At 44.1% G+C, this 17,828-nt stretch overlaps 1 protein-coding gene across 1 annotated transcript in view; it reads right to left on the minus strand.

Annotated features, from left to right (window-relative positions):
* Nucleotides 1-17,828, minus strand: part of MAP3K3 (mitogen-activated protein kinase kinase kinase 3) — a 51,412-nt gene that overhangs the window by 8,867 nt on the left and 24,717 nt on the right. The window contains exons 7-15 of the mRNA XM_032805464.2: nucleotides 15,416-15,536; nucleotides 11,285-11,418; nucleotides 10,382-10,455; nucleotides 9,129-9,196; nucleotides 8,748-8,840; nucleotides 7,518-7,709; nucleotides 5,191-5,339; nucleotides 3,217-3,348; nucleotides 1,253-1,382 (exon numbers count right to left, since the gene is read on the minus strand). Of these exons, the coding sequence (XP_032661355.1) occupies nucleotides 1,253-1,382; nucleotides 3,217-3,348; nucleotides 5,191-5,339; nucleotides 7,518-7,709; nucleotides 8,748-8,840; nucleotides 9,129-9,196; nucleotides 10,382-10,455; nucleotides 11,285-11,418; nucleotides 15,416-15,536 (1,093 nt within the window). The remainder of the gene's footprint in view (nucleotides 1-1,252; nucleotides 1,383-3,216; nucleotides 3,349-5,190; nucleotides 5,340-7,517; nucleotides 7,710-8,747; nucleotides 8,841-9,128; nucleotides 9,197-10,381; nucleotides 10,456-11,284; nucleotides 11,419-15,415; nucleotides 15,537-17,828) is intronic.

Genomic DNA, 17,828 nt, shown 5'->3' on the forward strand with positions numbered 1-17,828 from the left:
ATAATTTACTGAGTGTGGTCATCCTATCTGTATAAATGTACCAATCTTGTATCTGAAAATAGAAATATGAAATATAAATCTGAGGTCCTATTGTAATTATGCAAAGTGTGGGCCATTAATGGTGGTTTAGAATCTAGATGGCTCCCATCAACTAGGATATATATATATGTGCTGGCAAGTGGGTAATGAAGTGACATGTGATCATGTCATCTGAACTGGAATCCATCTTTAATCTGGTGCTTTTCCATTTAGAAGGAGGTGTGGGAACCCAGAGAGGGACAAAAGATTCCTGCCTTGTGCAAAAGATATATAAAAGGGGTGGAACAGAACAAAGGGGGCTGCAGTCATGAGGAATTCCCAGCTACCACCTGAGCTGAAACAAGGACTGTACCAGGGGAAAGGATTGGGTCCAGACTAGGAAGGCATCCAATCTGTGAAAAAGTTTATTGAAACATTTCTGAGGGTAATATTTTAACTGTATTCAGCGTCTACTGCATTATGCTTAGACATGTGTCTTATTTTACTTGATAATTTACCTTGTTCTCTCTGTTATTACTTGGAACCACTTAAATCCTACTTTTTGTATTTAATAAAATCACTTTTTAATTATTAATTAACCCAGAGTATGTATTAATACCGGGGGGAGAGGGGGGCAAACAGCTGTGCATCTCTCTCTAATAGTGTTATAGAGGGTGAACAATTTACGAGTTTACCCTGTATAAACTTTATAAAGGGTAAAAGGGATTTATTTGGGATTTGGACCCCATTGGGAGCTGGGAATCTGAGCGCTGGAGACAGGAGCACTTCTTAAGCTGTTTTCAGTTCAGCCTGCAGCTTGTGGGGGACATGGTTCAGACTTGGATCTGTGTTTGCAGCAGGCAAGTGTGTCTGGCTCAAACCAGGCAAGGGACTGAAGTCCCAAGCTGGCAGGGAAAACAGCCTCAGAAGTAGTGTAGGCACATCAGGTGGCATTTCCAAGTGGGTTCTGTGACCCAACCCGTCACAAGTGCATACAGCTCTCCTCTTCCTATAGGCTGCTGATAAAGGCCCTTAACATGTACAGTGGGCCCTGAGAAGGCCATCATAAAAGAGATGTTACACCGATGGCTCAAGCTGGAGGCTTCCAAGAGTGTGTTTAGATTTTAACAAACCCCAAACATGACATGCAGCCTCCTAGATAAATGCTCAGCCCCCATCTTCACAGCTTCTTGTGTTGGTGCATACATGCCCGAGATCGGCCTGATGCTCTCACCCTTTATGTCCCTGTGCACAATCATGTTGCTATGAAGGTAGGAGACGCCCTCAAGAATCTGGCGGGTGTACTTCCGGGTCACGTTTTCCGTCAGTGCACCATAGGCCTTCAGCTGGTCTTTCACTGAACCCTATACCAAACAGCAAATGGAAAAGATTTGCTCAGAAAATGACAAGCCACAGGATCTGCAGAATCCATTCATTACCCAAGAGTTTGTGCTCATAGCATGGTTAGCTATTCTGAACTGCAAACTAGCTGAAAAATAATTTTTTCTACCAAAAAGATCTAATCTCTTTAGCTTCTTGTCCTCTGGGGTAGAGGGATCAGACTGTCTTGACTTTTCCTTGGCCGCTGTCACAAATAATTATCCCGGAGTAGGATGGAATATAAAAATACTCTAATCTCTTCAAGGGGACCCAATATCTGGTGTCTTCTTGGATATTGCACAGATCAGTGCAGAACTACCAGCTAACAAAACCGTTTTTTTGACAACAGCTAAGAACAAGAACTACACTAAACAACTATGGAACAGGAGAGACTCCAGTAGGACACAGGTTCCATCTTGCTGCCCCAGGCAGTGATAAGTAGAGATCTGTGTCAGTCACAAAGCTCGCAGAAGTCATGGCTCCAGGGTCAGCTGCTTAGGTGGCCTTTGGGACAGCCACACCGGCCACTGCTGGAGTGGCTCTGCAGCCAGCCGCACCAGCTGCTGCTGGAGTGGCCCCAGGGACCACCCGAGCAGCGGCCCCAGGGGTTGGCAGAGCAACCACTGCTTGGCCACCCCCAGCAGCGGACCTTGGGCAGCCCCCAGCAGCTGGTACCTCTGGCACCGATCCCCCGCCACCAGCAGCCCTCTGGTCCCCTCCTTTCTCTTCCCCACCTCCGAGCAGTGGCTTCCCCTTCTTCCCCCAACCAAGTTTTAGAAGAAAGTCATGGACAGGTCACAGGCCCATGATTTTTTGTTTATTGCTCGTGACCTGTCCATGATTTTTTTTTTTTCCTTTTTTTTTTAAACTAAAAATGCTATGACTAAATTGTAGCCTTAGTGATAAGGAACTGAGTGGAGGCTGGGGTCACTTGGGAGACGGAGTATGAACATGCAGAGCACATGCATGATCTCATCAGCCAATGCTGGTTAAGAGATTCCAATCTCCTGTGCATGGGGTGCATGCTCACCAAGAACGGGATCCACCTGCACAGAGACTTGAACACTTGAGAACTCCAGTTTCTCAAAACACTATCTCACAGATAAAGTTCAAGGCATATAAAACCGGGCCTCCCAAGTATCAGATCAGAGACTGTCGAAAATGTCCCAGATCCTCCAAAACAGCCTCCTTTAACCACCACATAATGTGCCTGCTTCTGACGTTAGTAGCTAGAAGCTATTGTTTCAACACTGAAACTACAGGAGCCATCCCATGCCCTAGTATGTTTTCCAACCAATGAACTTATTTGTATTCTGGAGGCACTCACAACACAGTATGTGCTGTCCAAACACACAGGAAGACACGATCTCTTGCCCTGATGAGCTTCCAATCAGTTGCAGAGTGGGAGGGCAGGGAAAGATTTAAAAATACACTATCACATATTTTTATTGTATAATAAATCCTTAGTTTGCCTCAACTGTTTGTTTATTGGTTGTCTAATTTCTAGAAGGCTTTGTAGGAAGAGACATTCAAAGAAAGAGAGAAGCGTGGTTTTAGAGAGGAGTTCAGGGAGACTGTTCCATGCACAGAATATAGGAAGAAGGTGTGGGAGAAATGGACAAGTGGGTGGTTGAGACTGAGATACTTCCATAAGACAAATGAAGAGAAGTAGGGAGGGGCAGAGGTGTGACAGGCCATCAGGGTTGAACTTAAAATGTTCAGAAGGAGGAAAAAGTTGAGAAGGTTTGAAGCGTGCAGTGACCTGGTCAGGGTAACAGGCAAGGACAACAATTCTAGAGGATGTGTTTGCTCTCTTACCCCAGGCATATACTCCATGAAAATGGTCAAGGTCTTCTCTGCTCGGTCCCGGAGGCAGCCATAATACTGAACAATGCGGTCATGCTGGAGATTCTTTAGCAGCTGGATCTCACACTCCAGAGCGCTCACTTCCTACAGATGTTGAGAGAGCAGGTTAGGTACAATGCCTAAGGACCACCACATTTCAACAACCCTTGCCCATGACACTTCCACAATGCTACTAATCTGATCCCTTGTGTCTGTGGGCTCGGTGTAAATCTATCCTCTGGATGGCATTAGCTAAGGCAGACCCTGGAAAAAGCTAATGTTCTAGTGACTACCAGGTTAATGTTTATTGTGTAAAAAGTTTGTATGTATGATTGCAGGTGCTTCACATGTAATAAGGTCTAGCAGACAGGCAGTGCTGTCCAGTGGGCTGAGTACCAGGGACTCCTGGCTTCTAGTCTTGACTACCATTGTCTTACTGCATGGCTTTGGTCAAGTCATTCTAAAAATAAATTATTTTGCCAGCTGTAACATGGGAATAGTCCCTTCCTCCCAGACTGGAGGGTTGTGAGATTTTTGTTTGTTTATTTTTTAAAACAGCAACTGAATATAAAGCCCTGCAGACGTGCTAGGAGTGAGTGTGTAGTATCCTCAGCCCTTTAGATACCAAGGTATTTCTTAGACGCCCTTAACCTAAGAATTTCAATCACTGGTTTCCTGCCCAGATTTATGCTAGTGAGTTTTACTCAAATTCAAGCTTAGGAAGGGACGCTGATCTTGTAGGATCTAAAGCAACCACACACATGAAGATTCTCTACTTTATCCTTGTCACAGATGCAACAGGGTTCTATAGTACAATGGCAGAAGGGCTATCCAACAATTTCAGGCTGAATCAGAGATCCTGACTGCACAGGAAGCACATCAGATTTTCCCAGAGAATGAGCACGCTGACCATTAAAGGTATCAGGGCACAACTGGTTTGTAGAACAGCAGCATGGTCCCCCCAGACATTCCCACTGATTCAGTCCTCCACATCCTGCAACAGTCTCCTCTGCCATAGGACAGATTCCTTTCATTTGTGGAGAGGCTGCATCTTTCCAAGAGGAAGGAACTAGCCACTACACAGATAACTGAAACCAGGTTTGGGGCGTCAGCACCTCCAACACACATTCCAGCCTGTTCTCCCTTGGCCCAGCATCATTGTCTGATTTACAGCAGAGATATGGTGTAAATGAGGGCCCACTATGGTCAGGGCCTCACTTAAACTGGGATCATAATCCCCACTGCTCAGTTAGAACAATTAAAGCTTCATGGATCAATTCTCCCACCTCACAGTGAACTCACTAGATGCTGGGAAGCTGGCACGTTAAACTGGCAAGGAGGTCCTTGATGGCAATGCACACTAGAGTCACCGTGCAGGCATCAGCAAGTTACTCCAGTACTCGAAGGCCACGCACCCAATGGCCCCCTGCTCCCATTTCAACTGGAATGCCAGTTAAAACTGGTAAGAGCCAAGTTCTCAGCCTGGATGTACAGGCTTCCTTTTGGCCAAGAAGTTAGATATTCAAGTTCAGTTTGTTTAGAGAATAACAAATCCTTAGAAACTTCTTGTAATGGGTCAACACGAGATTTACCATTTTTTACCCTTAAGGGGGCTTTGCAAACACAAAGTTGTATGTCAAACCCCCAAATGTCTCAGAGTTAGTTTTTCCTCTTGCACTTTTGTCTAACAAGGCCAATAGTAGCCACTCAGCACCCACAAGGAACTTGGCAACAAGCCAGTAGGGGATGAAGGAAATAGATTTCAGTTTCAAGCTTAAGCTATTCTCAACACTAACAGAAAAGTGATTTTTAAATGACTCCTTGCAGCCTGGAGCCCTAGCACAGGCAGTGGAAGGTGTTAGCTTCCAGAGAGACAGACACAGGCACATTACAAAATCTCAGTCTGCATGCTTAGGTTTGGCAGGTTTGAGGAGTTCTTTCAAATACCTTGCTTGTTTCAGGACTGTCTGGGTCAAACTGGACCTGTTTAGCTGCAAGCTCTCTGCCAGTGTCCACATCGTAGCACAAGTACACACGACCAAAGGCACCCTGTCCCAGAAGTTTCCCTCGTCGCCAGTTTATTGGGGCACTTGGAGCTGCAAACAATAATAATCTGCACAGTTACAGTGCTAGTTGAGGATCAAAAGGTTCTGTACAAACATCAATCCCTATTATGAAGTGATTTCAATATCCATTTTACAGCTGGGAAGTGACTCTTCTGAGGTCGGTGAGTCAGTGGCAGAACCCTGACAAATTCAGGGCTCCAACATGCACTCCTAGAGCCCTGCTCTAATCACTGAATCACACTCACGCTAAAATGAACACATGGAACAACAATGAAATGCTGTTGTGAAGTTCCACTTGGAACATATGTCCCAAGTTGTTTCACTGAACTTAGTGATGCTTCACTCCACCATCAGGGGTTCCTCTGAGATAAATCCATTGGAATGCAGCCATCATCTCTGGCCAGGTAAGCGGTCTATTGCTTTGGAATGCAGTATTTCCTCCCCCTCAGCATCCACTCAGAAGTTGCTATTACCTCAGGGGAAGGGAGGCGAATATTAAACCCCTAATCTTTGCTGCAGTTGCTCCCTGCAGGGAATAAAAAGGAGATGGGTGTCCTGCTGAGGGCTAGTTTACACTGGCAATGCTAAAGCACTGCCATGGCAGTGCTTTAACATGGCTTGTGTAGTCACAGCAGAGCACTGGGAGAGGCATTCTACAAAATCACCTCCACGAGAGGCACAGCTCCCAGCGCTGGTGCACTGTCTACACTAATGCTTTACAATGCTGCAACTTGCTGCGCTCAGGCAGGTGTTTTTCACACTCGAGTGAGAAAGTTGCAGTGTCGTGAAGTGCCAGTGTAGACAAGCCCCAAGATCAGTTCTTTCCTGCTGGAAATGACAATAAGAATGAGATGTTGACACCATTTCCAGGGGTCTTATCACAACTGTGGCTAGAGAAGTGTTTTGAGGGGACAAAACCTTTGTTCTGTATAAATAGGAAACTCTGGTGTCAGATTCCAATAATGGAGCTGAACTACATGTTTTGCAGACATTTACACCAGCACAGAGAGAAACAGGAGTAACACCATATCGGGGAGGTAGTGTTTTATCACCACTTTGCTTCTAATTACGAAGAAAAGTTTGCAAACAAAGCATTTTCATTATAAAAAACAAGCAGCAAGCAGCCAATTTGAGGATGCAAAGAGGCATAAAGAATTGACTTTGCTATTGGGAGTCAATGTTTCAAAGAGGTGAATTTGATCTAGTTAATTTGCTTTAAACAGTTAACCCCTACATTTGTCACTAAACTTAAACTTTCAAAGTTACTGCACAAGATCTTTGATGCTCTCCACATTCTAACACTTTGTCCTTTCGTACCTATTTTTATGAGGAAATAGCTTGGATATTTTTATTCTTTACAAACGAAACATTCCCAAACAAGTCCAGGGTTTCATTAATACGGAAATACATCTTACTACCAGGAATCGCAAAAACAAAAATAATTCTTAATTAGTAACACACTGTAGCCTGCAAGCCTCATTCTACACAAGATAAACAGTACCAATGAAATAAACAGCTCTTTAAGAATTGCTTAAAAACCCTGGACATCACCTGGATTCAGCTGATTTCAGATTTTACCTTGTAGCAGAATTGCCAATGCTTTTTAATAAGAAAGCTAATTCTTTCAGCGTGAGCTTGCAGCAAACAGACCACTGCTGGTATGGCTCACGGAGACGGACATGGTGCTGGGTATTTTAGGGACTGCTGTCAAAGTATTTTTAAATCCACATGTTCTCATTTAGTGACACTAGAGCTATTTCAGGCATCACCAGTTACTGGAATTTCTCTTACACAGTCAGATCATAATGTACCAAAATGAGAACTGCTGAACAGTGTGACCAGGACACTGACTGGGAAGCAGAAAACAAGCCTGATATTCTAAGTCTGGAAATGCTTTCCTAGCTGGACTCTCACTGGCTTCTCCCACCACTGGGGGGAGCTAGTCTATCCAGCAGAAGGAGCACCAAGCTCTGAGAAAATTCATTTATAAGCATCAGGACCCATCTACCAGAGGAGCCAGAGTAGATGGCCATGTTCAAATGCAACCCTGAGGCTGCATGGCTTTGGGGCAGTTTGTCCTAGTGAAGCTCTTGGACAGATGGACACCAGCTCCAGGTTCACTGAATTAAGAGTCTTCTCCCCTCATCCATGCTGCCTTCCCATAGAACCTATAGTCCCAGATTGGCTGCTTTGGCATCTGACACTTACATTTGGTTGGGATGTTCCTTTCCTGCACGGTAAGGGAATTCTCACTGTCAGCACTCCGCAGGCGCCCACGGGGGTCCAGGTATTGCAATGCCAGGCCTAAATTCTCCCCATTGGTGCTCAAGGAGCGGCTTGATGGCACTAGCGTGAATAGGTTCCCTTGGTGCCGCCGTATCCGGGGGAATGTCCTTCGGCCTGAAGATATTAACAACAGGGAAGAGGGAGATGAGGAGAAAGTTAACTGTTGCCAATAGCGTAGGCACAAACAGGAAAGCATGGCCAGAGCTTGAGTCCTGGGGGAAAGGGAAAACAGACGTGAAATCCACCACCGTGCAGGTCACACACTGAAACGTGCACATTCAGAGTATGCTACTTGAGCGCAGGACAACTTACCCTCGATCATAACCAAGAGAGAAGGGAGGGGGAGTCACTTTACTGCTCTCATTCTGAGGCATACCTCCTCTGCAGCCTCACCAAGCTCCAAACAGGAACTTACTCTTAAATTAAAGCAAAGTTTGAGGAACCTTAGTGGGCAAGCTGTCATGCAAGCTCTGAGGCACGCTAATGGGCACACAGGCTGCAGTAAGAGGATTGAGAGACTGGCTTGCCAGATAACACCTCAGGCTTACAAACATAACACAGCACAAGGGGTAGTTAACTAGGGTATGCAGGCTAAGACTAACTTAATCTCTACGATTACCCAAGCAGCCAGCAGGTCATCTAACAGACTTATTTCTTTAAATCCATCAGTGTCTTACTAAAAGGAAGCTTTAAAGACTCTTTAAAGTGAGCCGGATGAGGTATAGCTGGTGCCAAAGATCCACGCAGGATAAAAATAGAAGAGGGGACCCCCAAGGAAGAAGCCTCTTTATGTTACAGTCTCCAGCCTGTGGCCAAGGTGCTTATTCATCATCCCAGGGAAGGCACTGTTCAGCAGAGATGCCCTCACAGAGGGAGGGCAGAGAGGGAGCAAAGGATGGCAAGCCTGCATCAGTAGGGAAACCTGGTATCACACATGACAGCATGCATCTTGAGCTACTACCACCACGCATGGCACCAGTTGTGCACACAAGAAAGCTGTGTGTGGAGAGGCTCTCCAAATAGAGAAGTTACATTTGTGCCCTAGTTGTTAAGTTTCCCACAGCCACCCAAATGTGCTGGCTCACCTTTGGAGCTGCTGCCTCCTTCCCCTCCAATTTCAGCCCAAGAGATGAAGGGCTGCAACATACTCACCGTCACTGTAATCTTTGTGTTGCATGGAGACATGGTAGCGCCGAGGGTACGTCCCTCCTTTCCCTGCTTTGTCATAGATTTGATTCTCACGATCTGGTAACAGGCAAGAAGGAGCAGAGAACGAGACTCCTTATGCAATGTAAACAAGTTCTAAAGGCGGCACATTCTGCTATCAGCAGGCTTCATAGGAAAAGGCAGTAAATTCACAGCTTTTCATTGAAAAGTTCTCTAGATGTATCCAGCAAACAAGGAGGGATAATCACCAAAAAAACAGAAAATGTAAGGACAGAGACTAATATCTGCACATAAATTAGCTACACTAAAGTCAGAACCTGTATTGATATCTATAACGGATGCTTGTTATATGAGGTGCTGATATACCTGAGAATTCCTGTCTGTTGTCAGGGTAGCTTTGCGCTCTGGACATCCGTGATTTCCGAAAAGAAGGGCTATTTGAAAAAAAGATCACAAGCCATTTCAGACCGATATTTACAGCAGTCAACACTGCAAGTTAATTCAGCTCCAGATGGGTAAGTGCAGGTCTCAAAACCTCTGCCCCAGAAGCAACAGAAAGCCAAGATGCTACACAGCAACATGACTGATGCGGCAGTAATTTATTTCCTGCTTTTATGCTATGAAAGTTACAAGTTAAAACCTGGCTAAACCCGTTAGCTAGGTTCAATCTCCCCTGCTGGTCCAGCTTGTGCGCCTAGACTGTTTGCTCTCTGGGACAGAAAGTCTGTTACTGGTTTGACAGTTTCCCTTACTATACAGGTCAACATACACTTCTCTCTCTATGAGACCAAAAGCAGCCACCTTGCCACAATATGAACATGGTTAACAGCATCTTTTGAGTCTCTCTCTCCTGCTCCTCCCCAACACATGGCATTCTGTGACCATGCTGAAGAATAGTCCCTTCGTTGGCAGCAGTGGCGGAAACCTTTGTCAAGGTCTCCCAAGAGGTTAAGGTGGGTGGTTACACAAATATAGTCTTGGCTGCAAAACCAGGCTTCTCTCATCCATTTCTCCTAAATTGGTTTAGAAGGAGTGAGGCTGACCCACCTTTCAGATTCCCTAATAAGATTTCTTTCTTAGCCTTCCTAGATCCTGGCCAATCCCAGCAGGGAGCAGCCAAGCCCCCTATTGCCAGCAAGGCAGAATTTAGCAACATGCAGAGAGGGGAGGAAGCTGAACTCCTCCAGGAGGAGGGAATGAAATCCCTCATTTCCCTTTGGAATAAATGCTACATCATTGTATAAACCCCACAGATCTAGTGTAATGATATGTCCTGTAACATCACAATTTGTGGGGGGTTTTTTCAAGTAGTATCTCGTCAAATTTCAGTACCCTGTAGCCAGATGTTCTCCGACAGTCTAACCCCACAATCTGCATACATTGAAAGGCTGTATTTTAAACAAACAAGGCATTTAAGCCCCACTTGATTCATTTTATTTTCTGGCAAAACCATAATCTTAAAATGCAGTTAATTCTCTCTAGGAAGTATATTGGGAAATTATGTAGGACTATGATCCTATTGTCTCTAAGTAAAATGATTTAAAGTGCAAAATAAACTGACCTTTACACAACCTCATCATAATTTGATCACATAAGACCTCTTATCAGTCGGTCTGTACCTGTCTGCTGATCTGTCCAAGGACTGACAACTTCCTGATACGGAATTTTCAGCACTGCTTAGAGGGTCCAACATCTGTAAAACAAGGTAATAAAACTGCAGTAGTAAGCTGAGTTGATGTTATCACATAAGATGCTGCAGAGAAGGATGCAGTGGTCACCATTGCCAGAGTGAGTGACTGGGGTAAGTCCAGAAAGGAAGGGGAACTATTTAGAAAGTACACCTCATCTTCCCCCCCGGTGGAGGACTTGCTGGGATTATGGTTGCAGCAGTTTGGAGTCACCATGTTATTTTAGATAATGGAGAGCCCTGACATGCACGATACGGTTAGAGTCATACAGTCTGTGTTTATATATTTAAGGAAGGAAATATACATCATATTGGAGAACAGTCGGCCTTCACAATGTATAGAGCTGTTCCACGCCCCCAGCCTTGCCAATGTGAGTGTCACCTCCCAGCTCCCATCTGTGGGCCCCATTTGACTCCAGCAGCAGCAGAGATTCCATTCCCTGACCTCACCTCTCCACTCACAAAATGCACTGTGGTCCTGCTTCCTGGTGTGTTTGAGTCTCTGCAGCCTCTGCTCAGACAGGAAAAGATCACAGAGCCAGGGGGTGTGACCCTAGGCATGTGCGTCAAGGGTACACCTGGAGGAGCTCACTGATGGGTGGCGAGCCTGCACTGATTATGCCTAGGGATTGCTCCTAGCAGTATAGCAGAGGGTTTCAAGGGCTGCACTGGAGTGGTACATACACGACATTTATAGGTGCATAGTTTAACTGAACAAGCAAGCAGCAGCTGTTTGCTGGTGAATATTCTAGGATGAAGGCAGGCACAGGGAAGACTGCCAGCAGTGTTGGTGCTTACTGGATTTATTCCCCACCACCCACACGTTTATACTCACACACTGTTCACTGGTCTCTGGGATGAACTCGCCTTCGCTGTTTATGCTGGTGTAAGACCCCTGGCGAGCAATTCGTTGTTGCCTCTCTGGAACATAGCCAGGGGGAGGTGAACTTCGGCCTGTGTTCTGAGAACCTGGACCACAGACACAGAGGGAGGTTTATTACCTAGATGCTTAATGAAACAGAATTCAAGAACAGCCTGAATTCTGGAGCTCTCAAACATTCACGATGGTGAGAGCAACTCTGGAGCTATCATAACGGGTATGTGCAGAGACTTAGCTCATAGGTGCTACTCACTACAATGACTTATTCACTTGCTAGCAATGCATTCAACAAACAAAAGGACTGCTGTTTAAAATACCACACAAGTGTCACCTGTGAAGCCCCTGAACCCCAACAGATCACAGCTATTATCCTGCCCTCTTCTTTTTGAAACAGACCTCATGACACTCCAGGTGCTGCCTCCAATATCTCAGTGCTGGAAGGAAAGTGATGAGCACTCAAAGGCAGAGGGCCTCCTTGCTATCCTGACCACATAATAGAAGCATTATCCCCTTGCTGCCTGATCAGCTTCTGCCTACACAAAATGCTCCTGTCAGGACAGCCATTAATTACTACATGCAAAACACAGCACCATCTAGTTTGAGCAGCAGCATCACCGACACCTAACTAGCATCACATGCGTTAGCCATTCCAACATTTAGTGTTTCATTAAATATACAATATGGGAGACCTGCAGCAGTGCTCGGTTGCATTAGTAAGCACACCCAGCAATCTCTTCCTTGCCACGTGAGATTGGTACTGCATAAATAGCTTGAAGACTGCACTGCACATATTAATGCTTCAGTCTCAACCAACCTGAATGAGTCAAATACTAGAGGACAGGAGAACGATTTCTAGGGAAAGATTAAGAGCACATCACATTTTACTTGAACTTAGGGCACTGTGGTACTTACTGTAAGAGGTTTCTGGTCAAGCATCTGCTTGACTGGAGTGTCTGTGTGTGGGCGCAGAGCGTACGCTGTTTACTGAGGGTAGCCTAATCCCCAGCATTCTTCTTTCTGTGCTTCTCAGAGTGCTTCATAAAGGGATAAGGATACTGACACTTCACGGGGCAGGGGAAGGGACAGGCAAAGCTAAGGTAAGAGCCTGATTACCAGAAGGGCTAGGCTAAGCACTTACAGCTCCGCCTGACCCAAGGTGTGAGTGCTCAGGACCTTGAGAAAAAAAGATCAGGACCAAGGGGACTTACCCAAGGTGGCAGAGTGAGTCAGCAGCAGAACTGGGAAGATACGACTCCCAGACTTGTGTGCTTATATGATGCTGTCTCTAACCTATGCAGTAGGCCCAGCTGCTACAACAGGCACATGAAAATTGGCAAGTGCTTTCCTAATACCAATATTTCATACAGCTATTACTAATCTGCCCCGCCACCCACTTCCAGTTTATTACACTTGTGATAAGTAAACTGAGATCAGGGCAACGTGCACACTAAGATAACTTGGAATGCATTGGGCTCCCAAACACGTGAAACAATTTACATCTGCTTTTTAAAAAAATTACTGTCTGATTTTCTAAGAAAGCCTCTGGAGTCACATGACACTGGCAACCAATCAGACATAAGATAAACAGGAGAGCATGCAGTATAGCTGGGCAGAGTCAGGACAGCACACTTTCACTTTTTCTGATACAATGCCATGGCTTGATGAAGGGAGCCCAAGTTCCACTGGCTTCAGGCCAGCCGCTATGGTGGAAAGGTCACCGTCACTGGGCAGGAAAAGGAAGTTGGTTCTAAATCAATGTATATCAAGGGAAATGAGTGGAAAAAAACACAAGTGCTGCCAGACAGCCCGTACCATTTTCAGTTTTGTTTTTTGTTTTTATAAAAAACTTATCCTTACTTCAGAAACCTCAACTGCATAGCAGGCAGAGTGCCTGCTTTATATGATGGGTATCCACACAGGTGTATTCTGCACATCTAAACCATCACAACAGAATACTGCTCTGTATTAGCCTCCCATCTACTTCTGGCATAAAAGCAGAGCTTGAAATCCTCCAGGAAACTGGGTTACATTCCTCATCCCAAATTAAAACGGGGGTGGAGGGGAGAAAGAGCAGCCACCTTCTATAGGCTAGAGTACAACCATATCAGTGACAGGAATGGAGGTTTCTCAAGGTTTATTTTTGGGGCTACAAATGAGGTGCCTGCCTGCCACCTAATCTGTCCCATGGCTTGCCAGGGCTGAGTAAGTCTGCTGTAAAAAGTGACATTTGTGTGTTTGTTGATATCACTTTGCACTGCCTCCCAGCTAGCTAAGTAGTTTGGATCTGTGAAAAGTGATTTGTATGTTTGTTAATATCACTTTTCACAGACAGACTTACTAGCTAGCAATTCTAGTAAAAAACTAACAAAAAAGCAAAAGGAACAACGACAAAAAGACAAGAACATGCAAAACACCTTATTTATGTTTCTATTCTGTTTAGGTCCAGTAAAGAATAGAGACAACTGTACCCTGTTATTGAGTCTGCAGAAAAACCCTATCATAAATAAATTACAATGATTTGGACAGATATATGTGCATATTAATTAGCTTTAGGAAAAACAGTTTTTCAGAAAAATTGTCATACCGGCCACCAGTAAGAGTTGGTGGCTGCACTTTGAGGCCACCAAAAAAATTTGTTGCAAGAACCCCTGAAAGGTATACTTGGTCCTGCCTCAGTACTGTGTGAGGGACTAAAATGACCTCAAGGTTGCTTCTAGCCCTACATTTTTATGATTTTATAATTACATATCAAGATTTCACACACAAAAGAAGCTTATTTATAAGTCACATTTGCGGATGGCATTTCTGTCCAAACAGCTTTCAAGGGGTATCTCAGAGTCTGTTTTTTCCTTTTTCACATTAAAAGTTTACAGCCTTTAACAGTAACAGCTCTTAGCACTTCTCACCCACAGATCTCAAAAATACTTTACAATTATGCAAGGGAACGTTACAGATAAGCAGCTCAAACTAGTCAAAGCCACTGCAAGAAGGGGTCAAGGATAAATGTATGCATTCATGGTAGCTTTAGGTCAACAAATTAAATAGTGCACTATAACTTGCCTTAATGAATGTGTGTGCAGCTAAGGACCTGGCACAGCAAGAGCTTCCTGGGAAGTACTCAGCACCCAGAACTTCAAATGAAATGAATTGGAGTTGATACTCAGCAGCTCACAAGAATTAGGGTTTCATTATGGAAGTGACCTTCAGTGCCTTGTTGTGGCTGCCCTACTGCTGAATGAAACACAGCTGCTTTGGAAGTCATTACTGAAAAGTGCATGTCTGCTACAGTCAGCAGCCCTGAAACGATCTTTCAGCTGGAACATGAATTAATTAGAATAGCAGCAGTGAATAGCTCGAGAAATGAAAGGAAGGTACATTTATTTACTCTGATTTTACCCCAGCTACCTACTATATTCACCCTTTGTTTGATCATCTGATACTAGCCACTATCAGAGATATCAGAATATGCAGGACTCTGGTCTGATCTGCTATAGCAACTTCTATATTCCTAGTAAAGCTTTAATCAAGGCGGCTGATGGATCCCAGAACCCACGATTTAATTCATTTGTAGTTTTGTGGACTTAAATGCCAGTCTAAATAAAAAAAGTTTAATGGACTAAATATGGCCTTTCCAAACCTCTAATCTCAATGAATTTCTGGGACATCTCACTTAGTAACTCTTTAGCTGCTCAAAAGATTATATCAATATTCCTTACTATTCTATCACAAACGTATAAAGGGCTTTTGATAAGGAATTATTTTGCCCTAGGAGCAGCAAAGAGTCCTATGGCACCTTACAGACTAACAGACGTATTGGAGCATGAGTTTTCGTGGGAATATACACCCACGAAAACTCATGCTCCAATACGTCTGTTAGTCTATAAGGTGACACACAGGACTCTTTGCTGCTTTTACAGATCCAGACTAACATGGCTACCCCTCTGATATTTTTGTCCTGGGAATATTCCTACAATCAGTCAATAGATTTCTCAGAACTGTCTCCTCTGACAGCATGAACATTAATGCCTAATGGATACACATGGCTAAGAATACAAAGATCGTTGAGAAGTGGTGAGAAATACTCACTGACAGACAGGAGCCTACTTCTGGGCTCTGGTGGCTGGTAGGCTGTGTTCACATCCCCCATGGATTGGGAAGTTTTGATCCTGACTTGTTTTGGCAGCCCCGAATGTGGTGAAGAACTAGTCTGTTGGGAGAGGAGAGAAAGCAGAAATTGAGCAGCCTGGACTCATTTTTCAAAATATGAATTTTACTGCTAACAAGAAGGTGCATGAATGACAGCCCTGAAGACTGAAGTCCTTTTCATGCAGAGAGCAGGAACAATATAGGCAGCAGCAGGGCAAGGTTCCCGATTACAGGACGAAACAGGTTGAGAAGGTTCTGACCACTAGAGAACATTCCTCTTCACAATCTGGAATGGAACCCAAGGCTCACCATTCCTTCGGTGTCATCAGGTGTCTGAAACCCACTGGCAAAGTGTATGTTGATCTAGTTCTGGTTGATGAGCTTTGTGTGGGGGTGGCTGGGTGGGGTTTAGTGGGCTGTGATATACAGGTGAGACTGGATGACGTGGAGATCCCTTAAACTATGTTTTGTCCTCCTCTAGTAACTACAGAGGATGACAACCTACTACTGTTATAAGTTTAAACCATCAACTCAAGTGCCAGAGATCGAGTTATGGATTTAAAGGTTCCAATCCTGCTCACAAGTCACATGGGTGTCAATGTGATTCCACATGATGAAATTTGTTTTTTCTGTTTTTTAATAAGCTAGGAAATTGCACACAATCTACATTAAAATTACACAGTCAAACATACAAATTAGGAAATCTCAGAATTAAGATTGCCTGGACAACCTTAATCCACCGCCCCTGCACATATGAACTACGATAGTCTTTAATTACATGATCATATTTCCTCAGGATCTCTAAGTGAGTCAAGGAATAGATGGAGTAACTATTCAATATTTTGTTTTAACCTCACTGTTCAGTGGTGTCACTCCAAGCCTTATTATAGCACATTATTCAGATGATGCTCTGAGGGCAGTATTTTAATTTCCTTGTGGTCTTTTCTATGGTGCTTATCACTATAGTATCTGAGTGCTTCAAAAATATCTTATTTTCACATCACCGACGTGAAGTTAGAGGATTATTCATGTTTTAGAAATGGGAAACCAAGGCACAGAAAAATTAAGGTAAAAATTGTTCGCTAATTTTGGGTGCTCATTTTGAGACACTTAGGACCTGATTTTTCAGAGTATTTAGCATTACATAGTAATTTACATGTCTATTGCCTTTGGCTGCAGCTAAGTATGATCAGTACTTCTGGTGATTAGATCCCAAGGTCCGAAGTTGGGCAACCAGAAAATGACCACCTAGGAGAAGCTGGGTTAAAATGCCTTGCTTAGCATCATATAGGAATTTTTCTGGAGAGGCAGGGATTGAATCCAGTTCTCCAAGGTAACATTCAACTTTCTTAAACCTGAGATCATTCTTTCTCTTCCTGCAATCCCCTGCCTCATATAAACCTTCCAAATTCTGCAACAAATGAGGAAGGGGTCCTATGAACAACCTTCTAACCTCTGAATGAAGCAGGGAAAAAACAGTATGTGATCATGTAATTAAAGACAGTTTCGTACTGCATATGCACAAGGGAGCTGAATTACATTTTCAAAGGCAACCTTTTGAGTGCTTCATTTTACATTAGAAGACTATGAATGTTGCAGTGTGTAACTGGTATATAAAAATCTGACAATATTACTATACAAAATCAAAGTCCCTGAGTCAATGGCTTATTGGGCTGACAGGGTTAAGGCATGTCTGTTTCACAGCCAATGGTACACAAAGGGTGATGAGACCGACATCACATCTGACCACCTTTGACTAATCTAACTCAACAGATCCCATACGCATTTTGCAGCTGGGTGAAGGGGAGGTCAGTGTGACACCGGAACCCACGACCTTCACAATTGTAGTCAAGTGCCTTAACTACCTAACCACTGCACCTTATATTACTATACACAGCATGCAAAATATTAAAAAGTAATGGCTTGATTTTAAGGTGAAAAAAAAAGAAAAAGTGGGAACTAAGCTTACTCCCAAATCTTTTTTTCAGATCCTAAGGTGGTGCAGCTGAACAGAGCCTCACAGGGTCTGAAGGACATATGCATGAGAACTGAGGTGATACAGAGCCCTGCTCGACACCATGAATAGGATTTCCAAAAGCACTCAGTGTTGGCCTAACTCTGCTCCCATTGAAATAATAGTAAAACATTATTTCATTGGGAGCAGAGTTAGGCCAATCCCACCACGTATCTACCCAGCTATTAAAGGAACATGGAGAGCACTGTCTTTGGGGGCAGAAGGGCATCAATGAATCTTCAACAGGAACAAATAGCCCTACTAAGAATGCCATCAACACACCTGACTGTAGTTAGATACAGACAAAGCCAGTTCTCTCAGATCTTGTGAAGGTGTTTT

The sequence above is a fragment of the Chelonoidis abingdonii genome, chromosome 21 (assembly GCF_003597395.2).
Source record: "Chelonoidis abingdonii isolate Lonesome George chromosome 21, CheloAbing_2.0, whole genome shotgun sequence".
Taxonomy (NCBI): Eukaryota; Metazoa; Chordata; order Testudines; family Testudinidae; genus Chelonoidis; species Chelonoidis abingdonii.